The sequence below is a fragment of the Eptatretus burgeri genome, chromosome 10, assembly GCF_056783735.1.
Source record: "Eptatretus burgeri isolate ZD-2024b chromosome 10, Ebu_testis_v1, whole genome shotgun sequence".
Classification (NCBI taxonomy): domain Eukaryota; kingdom Metazoa; phylum Chordata; class Myxini; order Myxiniformes; family Myxinidae; genus Eptatretus; species Eptatretus burgeri.
The window spans coordinates 96,871,693-96,881,692 of NC_140970.1; the positions used below are offsets into that span (position 1 = coordinate 96,871,693).

Consider the following 10,000-nt stretch of genomic DNA (forward strand, 5'->3'; position numbering starts at 1 on the left):
GGTGTCGTCCACCAGACGGCGGTCACCTTGGGTTAACCTGAGGCGGTCCCTTCGGGTGGGTGCCTGGAATGTCCTATCCCTAAGAGAGGATGATCACCTGTCTCTGTTATCATCTGAGCTCAAGCGTTTGGACATCGGGATTGCAGCTCTCTCTGAGGTTCGGAGACCGGATTGCGGCGAGATAATGGTGGGTGGTTACACCTACTATTGGTCTGATCGCTCTGATGGTTACCATACCCAAGGAGTTGCTGTAGCTGTGTCCAATAAGCTGACCCCAATGATAATTGAGGTAACACCGGTCAACGAGCGTATTATGAGACTAAGGATTCGTCACTCTTTAGGTGTCATTTCCCTGGTCTCTGTTTATGCTCCGACTGAGGCGAGTGATCTCACCGTGAAGGATGCATTCTACGCCACACTCGAGTCGGTGGTTGATCAGTGCCCCAGACGAGATACACTTCTAGTCTTGGGGGATTTCAATGCATCGACTGGAACTGATAGGGACGGTTATGAGGTGTGTGTTGGTCCCCATGGGTCAGGAACTATGAACCAGAATGGCACTAAGTTCCTTGACTTTGCAAGAAGTCATGGACTTAGGGTGGCTGGTTCATGGTTTCAGTGCCCACAAGCTCATCGCTGGACTTGGTATTCCAACGCTGGCGGTGTGGCAAAGGAGATTGACCATGTCCTCATTGACGGTCGTTGGAGGATGATCCAGAACTGCAGGGTCTACCGGAGTGCTCAGTTCCTCAATACTGACCACAGGCTTGTTGTAGCAACTCTAAAGCTGCACCTTAAATCCTGGAGAATGGTACCATCCCAGCCGAGGCTGGATGTTGCCAAGCTCAGGGATGAGAGAGTAGCTGAGGAGTTTGCGAACAGGCTGAGTGGACACTTGGGGGGTCTGGGTGCTTTGGGGGGTCCTGAAGAGTTGTGGAGCGCCTTCAAGACCACCGTCCGTGATGTTGCCGGTGGATGCCTTGGAGCTCACCGCAGGGCAAAGAAGAATTTTGTCTCTCAAGGGACACTGGATACCATTGACCAGAGTTGCAGGGCCAGGCTGAATGGCAGAGCTGAGCTGTTCAGGGAGCTGAGGCGTAAAACTGTACGTGCACTGAGGGTGGACAAGGAGGCCTATGTGCGAGGAATCTGTGAGGGGGTAGAGCATCACCTGTGGACAGGTGATTCTCGTCCCGCTTACAGGGGAATTCGCGCATTACGTTCATCCAAGCCCATCCCTCGGAGCACTGCAGTTAGAGCAGAGAGTGGTAGGCTCTTGACAGAGGAGTCTGAAGTGAAGGCCCACTGGGCCGGTTACTTTGAGCGGTTGTACCAGGCTGATCCCCCAACTGTCGAGTTGGACGTCAAGGGTGTTACGATCCCTGTTGCTGACCCTCGAATCAACTGTGGTCCACCTACGCTTGTGGAAACACGGGCTGCGGTGAACCAGTTGAAACGGGGCAAAGCTCCAGGGATCTGTGGCATCCATGCCGAACTTCTCAAGACTGGTGGAAATGCTGCACTCGTGTCATTGCATGCAGTTTTGTGCTCTGCCTGGAACACAGGCATCATCCCAACTGACTGGAAGAGGGGCCTTGTTGTCCCTCTCTGGAAAGGGAAGGGTGATCGCCAAGACTGCAACAACTACCGAGGGGTGACGCTGCTCTCAGTGCCGGGCAAGGTCTTTGCTCGGATAATTCTCGATAGGGTTCGCCACCATCTGCTTGAGCACCAGCGTCCAGAGCAGTCAGGCTTTACACCAAAGAGGTCAACGATTGACCGTATCCTTGCACTTCGTGTCCTCACCGAACGCAGACGAGAGTTTCGGCAGGGGCTGCTTGCAGCCTATGTTGATCTCTGTAAAGCGTTCGATTCAGTGAATCGGGATGTCCTCTGGAGGATTCTTGGTCTTCGTGGGGTGCCACCAAAACTGATCGATCTGATGTCTGAACTCTACTCTGGTACTGAGAGTGCTGTGAAGTGTGGTGGTACCATCTCTGACTTATTTCCAGTTGTTACTGGAGTTCGTCAGGGATGTGTACTTGCCCCCACACTTTTCAGCACTTGTATGGACTGGATTCTAGGGAGGATGTCGGAGAGATCAAGTTGCGGTGCGTCATTTGGGAATGTCAAGATCTCGGACCTTGACTTTGCAGATGATGCAGTCATCTTTGCGGAGACTTTAGACATCCTCTTGGGGGCCCTCGAGGTGCTGAATGAGGAGTCGGAGCCGTTGGGATTACGGGTTTCTTGGGTCAAAACTAAGATCCAGGCTTTCGGTGGCATCTTGGATGCTGCTGTCCTGTCTGTGTCTGTTTGTGGTGAGGATGTTGAGGTCGTGGAGAGATTCACTTACCTTGGCAGTGATATTCATGTCTCTGCTGGCTGCGATTCAGAGGTCAATAGACGTCTGGGTCGGGCCTGGGGAGTCATGGATTCACTGGATCATGGGGTGTGGCGCTGCCGGTACCTGTGCGGGAGGACGAAAGTCCGAGTCTTCAGGTCCTTGGTACTTCCAGTCGTGCTCTATGGGTGCGAGACTTGGACTCTGACCAAGGATCTGAGACGGAGACTTAATTCCTTTGGTACCAGGTCTCTTCGGAAAATCCTTGGCTATCGCTGGTCGGATTTTGTGTCCAACGAGCGGTTGCTGAGAGAGACTCGGATGAGATTTGTTACCTGCATAGTCCGTGAGCGTCAGTTGCGGCTGTATGGACATGTGGCTCGTTTTCCTGACTCTGATCCTGCTCACCAGATTCTCTCAGCGAGGGAGTCTCATGAGTGGAGGAGGCCAGTGGGTCGACCACGTGCCTCATGGTTGCAACAGGTTGACCATCATCTCAAGGAGATGGGGATGGGCCTGGCATCTGCCTGGGGGATGGCCAGACGGAGGCCCCTGGAGTACCGGCGGAAAGTGGACGCAGCGACGTGCTGTTCTGGCACATGCTCCCATACCTGACCCCTCTTGCATATTTGATTGGAAAATCCCATAAGGGAAATTTATTTATCGATTCCTTCCGCAATCGGGATTTTTACGGAAAAAAGGAAGAGCTTAACGACTTGTGGCAGTGTTAGTAATGTAGACTGCAAATTTTGTCAAAATGCTATGTTATTTGCAAAAGTTATCGCTGAAAGTCTGTTTGAGTGGATTTGAACGAAAAATCCCATAAGAGAAATCGATTTATCGATTTTTCCGCAATCGGTAGTGTTTTCTGAGAAATGGAAGACGTGAACTACTTTTGGCAGCGTAGGCAATGTAAACTGCAAATTTAAACAAAATCCCATGCAATTTGCAAAAGTAATCGCTGTAAGTCTGTTTGAGTGGATTTCAATGGAAAATCCCATAAGGGAAATTAATTTATCGATTCTTCCGCAATCAGGGGTGTTTTGGAAAAAATTAATAGTCCATGACCGAAGGTCAGGTTAGTTTTTAGTCAGGTCAGGTTAGATCTGTGACCTGCTACAGGTACCATGTAAACCTGAACTAACGCGTTCCATGGTCGGGTTGTCGGCGACTAAACCGTCTCCCCCACCAGGTTTTCTGGTGAGGAGGGTGTTTGGATATGGACACCAAGCAGGATTAAAAACAAAACCTGTCAAAGGGCGGAGGAGCTCCTTGTGAGTCAACGGCCATCCATATCTAATGCCCAACCATGTCTGCGGACGTCCTCCTGCAGTTGGGTTACTTTTTTATTAGGAGGTTGGTGGCAGGATTTGCACTCCGGCCACCGTAAAACCCTTCATTCCGCAAAACACAAAAACGCAAAAAAATCTGAAAACCCACTCCGTGGGAGTACCTCCTGTGCAGCTTCCCTTCGCAGGGCAGCTCACCGGATGACGGGATTGGGGCAAAGCCTTCGGGACCCCCAATCTTTGATGATAGGAGGGAAACCACGGGGAAACATCCCTGGGTCAGATTGCGGGAGAGTGTGTCGGAGTGGTGCTGAGGTGTCGTCCACCAGACGGCGGTCTCCTTGGGTTAACCTGAGGCGGTCCCTTCGGGTGGGTGCCTGGAATGTCCCATCCCTAAGAGAGGATGATCATCTGTCTCTGTTATCATCTGAGCTCAAGCATTTGGACATCGGGATTGCAACCTCTCTCTGAGGTTCGGAGACCGGATTGCGGCGAGATAATGGTGGGTGGTTACACCTACTATTGATCTGGTCGCTCTGATGGTTACCATACCCAAGGAGTTGCTGTAGCTGTGTCCAATAAGCTGACCCCAATGATAATTGAGGTAACACGGGTCAACGAGCGTATTATGAGATTAAGGATTTGTCACTCCTTAGGTGTCATTTCCCTCGTCTCTGTTTATGCTCCGACTGAGGCGAGTGATCTCACCGTGAAGGATGCATTCTACGCCACGCTCGAATCTGTGGTTGATCAGTGCCCCAGACGAGATACACTTCTAGTCTTGGGGGATTTCAATACATCAACTGGAACTGATAGGGATACCGGCGGAAAGTGGACGCAGTGACGCGCTGTTCTGGCACATGCTCCCATACCTGACCTGATGACCTAAGTTGGACCATAAGCCCTAATCGTACCAAATTTGAGTGGAATCGGTTGGAATTTGTGGGAATGCATAACGACCATACACACAGACACACATCCTCAGATATATATATATATATATATATATATATATATATATATATATATATATATATATATATATATATATATATATATATATATATATATGTCAAAGTACCGAAAAATAGAAAGGGAACTTCACTTACATGTCCACCCAATTATTGTGACCGATTATTTCAATAGCCTTGCTGTGTTCTCCTACTGACAGGTACAGCTCTGCTGCTGTGCGTGGATCGTGGATATTCTGTGCCCAGACAGCTTCCTTCTTGATCAGCATTGTTGTGTCCTTCACATTCCCAGCTCCAACAAACTCCTTCACACAAGCAAAAATTGGCACTTCACAAAGCATAAATTAATGGACAACACATCCCCCACTCAATAGTAACAAGGTATTAATGAGAGAATAATTCAGGAAATTTATGCGAAAGCAAATGTTCAAGATATTTTCATTGTGACATTGACTAAAAATCCTAATAGCTGCACTTTTTTCATACACGAGGTCGAAGGCTCATAATGGAGCTGCCACTCACACATACATGGACAGACTGACAAGACAAACATTTAACACAGCCACTGAGCTTGGGAGAAGTGCAGTCACTTCTCGGAATACTCTGGGTACCAACGACATCACAACAATGGCGCCGCCTTCCTCACCACACTCTGCGGGCATTTCCTCAGGAGGAATTTCCTCCTCCCAATGGATGCCAACTGATGGGAAATTGTCTGTACTCCATCCTTTTAAATGTTGAAAGTCAAACAAGGAACAAGCACATACCATTTTTAAAGTCTTTGGTATGACTCGGCTGGGGTTTGAACATTCGACCTCCCAGACTCGGAGAGGACATTCCAACAAATACACAACAGAGTCTGGTTTTGTGACACCCAGTGGAACGTCCATCTGAGGGAAGGCACATCCACCCTGCCAGCAAAATATCAGAGTGACAGTTTAGAGCTGGGCTGAGATTCAAACCCAGGCAAGGAAGCTCAGAGGTAATGAATTTCAGAGGGTTCACCACAGAGCAACAATAATTATTGCAGGGCTGGCAATATCTTTCCTATTTTGGAGCACATATGCCCTGTGACGCATGTGTGTGAGCACACTCATGTCACATGGAGTAAAACAAACAAACAACCAAAATACATTCAAGGCATTTCATGAAATTTTAAAAACCTCTTTCCACTGCATGCCTCATTCATTGTTTCCACATCCTCTCTTGAGACACACACACACACACACACACACACACACACACACACACACACACACACACACACACACACACACACACACACACACACACACACACATACATATATATATATATATATATATATTGTTGCGAATTCGCGCCCGCCAGCATGCGAGCGGCCACGTAACTCGAATTGCGGCACGTCGCCCACCGGATGGACAATTCCGTCGTGACCCTCTCGGACTAACGCCGGGAACTAGTCACGGGTGGGCCTTTCGGCCTCACCACGATCGTGCCAATCGGCCCCCCGCGTGGGATAGGGTTGTTTGCCAAATTCGACCTACCTAAGTACCCACACGGAGGGTAGACCAGGCGATCGCACCTCACCGCAGGTCGACTTCGGACACGGGCCACTTGAAGCGACCCGTTCCGTACTATCGGGATAACCGAGCGGTGTTATCGTCAACCTCAACGATTCCGATTAATTGTCGGGCGTATTTCGCCCACTACCAACCCTTTACGTGAAGCAAGATGGAGATTCAATTAAAGAAAAGACGAAGCGAAACGGGAAAGACAGTTCAACATAAGGCACATTTATTCCGCGGCAAACGGAAAGCACACATATACAATTACAACAATTATGCACCAAAAGCAAATGTAAAAGAAACACAACAATTATGCACCAAAAGCAATTGCAACAAAAGAAACACAATGCAGATCTACTACCGACTACGCGAGCACACGGCAACACTTACACAGTTTTACTTTACAGACGGCGCCGACAACACATTTACTCAAAAGCAAAAGAAAAGGGCCACCCTCAAATACAAGGGGGCAGACGTGGTCTGTGGGCGCGAGACCGCGTGGAGCCTACCCGTCTTGTGATGAGCCGCAAAATGGCGGCGGTGCCCCGACTCCGCGCTCCTCCGCGGGTTTCGTTGGCACTGCTTGGAATGGGGTGGGAACGGGGCCCCCTTTTCGCACTATCTCAGCGCAGGGGGAAACAGGGGGGGGGGGTTGTTGATGCTCTGGGGAAAGAGGATAGCTGGCTTGCTTGGGTCCCGCGACGAGCGACTCCACTGCGCCCTCGACCGCGTTCCCGGCTTCCCCTCTCTGCAGCTCCCCGACAGACTCCGAACCCCGACAGACCGACTCTCCTCCAGACCCGTCTTGACTCCTGCTGCCACACTTCGCCGCCGCCACACCTCTCCAACTCGCCCGAGCCCGAAACAGAAACTGACTGAATTCGCCCCGCGCTCGGCACTTTATAGTACGGCAGGAGAAACCATATGCAAATTTCCGGATCAGGATGAACTCGGGGGCGGAGCCACGCTCGCCCATTGGACGGAGGAAAAGTGGGCGTGAACCTCCCCTGATCCTCGAATTTGCATATATCGATTCTACTCCGACGCGTCTGGAGGCGGGGCCAAATCGCCCCGCGCTTAATGATTGGAGGGATCAGAAGTGGGCGTGTATCATTCCTGATCCGACTTCCCCTCGGAAAGGCCGCTCTTTGTACCCGCGGCTCAGCGCGCGTCCCGCACGAGGCCAGGACAGCCTGACGCTCGGCGTTCACAAGCGGCGCGGGAATGGCCGCAGAAGGAGGAGAGGTGAAGGTGGTGGAGGGCCTAAAGTGGCGGTGATGGCCATGGCGACGCTTGGAATGGCGGTGATGCAATGTTTACGGGAGCGAGCCGTGACGGTAAAGGTCGTGGCTGTTGGCGTTGTTGTGAAGCAGCGTTGCGGTTGGTGGTTGTTGTGTGATGGCGGTTGAGACGTGGTTGGTTAAAAATAAAGATAGAACAGAAAAACGGCTATCTTAAAGGGTCGCAGCCCGAATGAATCACATTTATTCCCTCTAAACAACGGGTTTGGGGCTAACTACACATGTACTTACAGAGATATCTCACCTTCGGGACCTGAATGGTGGTTTGCGAATTTCCTCAACCACAACACCATATATATATATATATATATATATATATATATATATATATATATATATATATATATATATATATATATATATATATATATATATATTGTTATGGAAATGGCCCTTATGGGACTACTAAATATAGGATTAGCTCAGTTCCCCCATTAAATTAATGTATAGATAGGTTGTTTGGTAAAGTGTATGATAAATGTGTGTCAGGAGATGTAAAAGACGGTTTTTATGTTCATACGGTGGTGAAACAGGGGCTTGATCTTTTTTCCTCCCCTCTACAGCCAATAGGCCCCTCCCAGTCGGCTGAGCGGGTGTGGCCGAGAGAGAGAGGTATGGCCTGGAAAGGCAGTGACGCAAAGGGGCGGGGATTTTTGTCGGCAGTCACCTGGAGAGGGGGTTGAAGAAACGAGGGCAACAAGTGAGCTCTGAGTTTGGAGAACGGCAGTCGCCGAGAGAAGGAACAAAAGATCGGTGTGTGGAAACAGTCGCTCTCGAGGCGCGATGTCTTTTTGAAAGGGAGAGAAACAACGAGGCCTCAGGTTGAGGCTCAGTTCTGAGCTTGGGAAACTGCAGTTGGCTTTGAGAGGCTGCCTGGACGTGGAGTTGACGATCGACTCGTACGTGGAGGTGATCAACCGATTCGGCCTGCGTCGGGCCACGGAGTCCCCGTACTTATTCACACACCAACGGCTCGTCACGTTTGCCGATCCTCTGGCAGTCAAATGTTGAAAGTCAAATGTTGAAAGTCAAACAAACAACCAAAATACATTCAAGGCATTCATGATATTTTAAAAACCTCTTTCCACTGCATGCCTCATTCATTGTTTCCACATCCTCTCTTGAGACACACACACACACACACACACACACACACACACACACACACACACACACACACACACACACACACACACACACACACACACACACACACACACACACACACACACACACACACACACACACCCTGGAGAATGGTACCATCCCAGCCTAGGCAGGATGTTGGCAAGCTCAGGGATGAGAGGGTAGCTGAGGAGTTTGCGAACAGGCTGAGTGGACACTTGGGGGGTCTGGGTGCTTTGGGGGGTCCTGAAGAGTTGTGGAGTGCCTTCAAGACCACCGTCCTTGATGTTGCCGGTGGATGTCTTGGAACTCACCGCAGGGCAAAGAAGAATTTTGTCTCTCAAGGGACACTGGATACCATTGACCAGAGTCGCAGGGCCAGGCTGAATGGCAGAGCTGAGCTGTTCAGGGAGCTGAGGAGTAAAACTGTACGTGCACTGAGGGTGGACAAGGAGGCCTATGTGCAAGGATTCTGTGAGGGGGTATGCGAAAGCAAATGTTCAAGATATTTTCATTGTGACATTGACTAAAAATCCTAATAGCTGCACTTTTTTCATACACGAGGTCGAAGGCTCATAATGGAGCTGCCACTCACACATACATGGACAGACTGACAAGACAAACATTTAACACAGCCACTGAGCTTGGGAGAAGTGCAGTCACTTCTCGGAATACTCTGGGTACCAACGATACTCTGGGTATCCAGAGTATATGTCACAGTCAACCTCGATTTGGGCCTTGTCTAGAGGGCAGACCGGGCCGGGATTTGTGTGCTGGACCGTGAGAGAGATCAGCTGAGGCCCATCTTCGACCCTACGTGAGGTCAGAGCATGCGGAGACCGTGCACACGGTGCCTTGAGGGAGCGGGAGTGCTGCGCGGCCATTTCTTGCCGCGCGGCACGTTCGAGCTGGGAGTCCGAACAGCTTCCGGAATTAAAGTCCATGGGACATCACCAAGTACTCTGTCTGCATGCATGCTGTCTGTCTGTTTTGTCTGCACGTGTCGTAGAAGGCATATTTCAGTAGTGATCCCCTCGAAACCTTGAGACTGTGGTTCCCTAGGTATGAACGGGTAGATAGTTAGTATAACCATTGAAGTGTTTATTGCTTGTGTTGTGATCCCTGATGTTCCCCAAATAAATCTGGTTAATTCATATGCAGTTGCCGCTATGGATTCATTTGTGTCGCGTCGAGGAACGATCCGTTCGATTGGCATATAAAACCAAAGTGGTTAGAGACTGGTAGACTCCGCTCGGTCTCTGACACAACTGGTCTGTAACCAGGGGTTCAATTTCCCCAACTGTCAAGGTACAAGGATTACATTGATATCGCGATTGAAGGCGCATGATCCGGGGCCTGTGATGAGCCGGCCGGCGTTATAGATTCCCGGAGATGGTGGTGGTGAGGGTGGCACCAGGGACCG

The 10,000-nt window shown here is 50.0% G+C and overlaps 1 protein-coding gene across 1 annotated transcript in view; it reads right to left on the reverse strand.

The window, feature by feature from the left end:
• The window catches only part of IFT122 (intraflagellar transport 122), a 252,835-nt gene that overhangs the window by 88,815 nt on the left and 154,020 nt on the right, over positions 1-10,000 (reverse strand). The window contains exon 19 of the mRNA XM_085899537.1: positions 4,743-4,909. Coding sequence (XP_085755663.1) covers positions 4,743-4,909 — 167 coding nt within the window. The remainder of the gene's footprint in view (positions 1-4,742; positions 4,910-10,000) is intronic.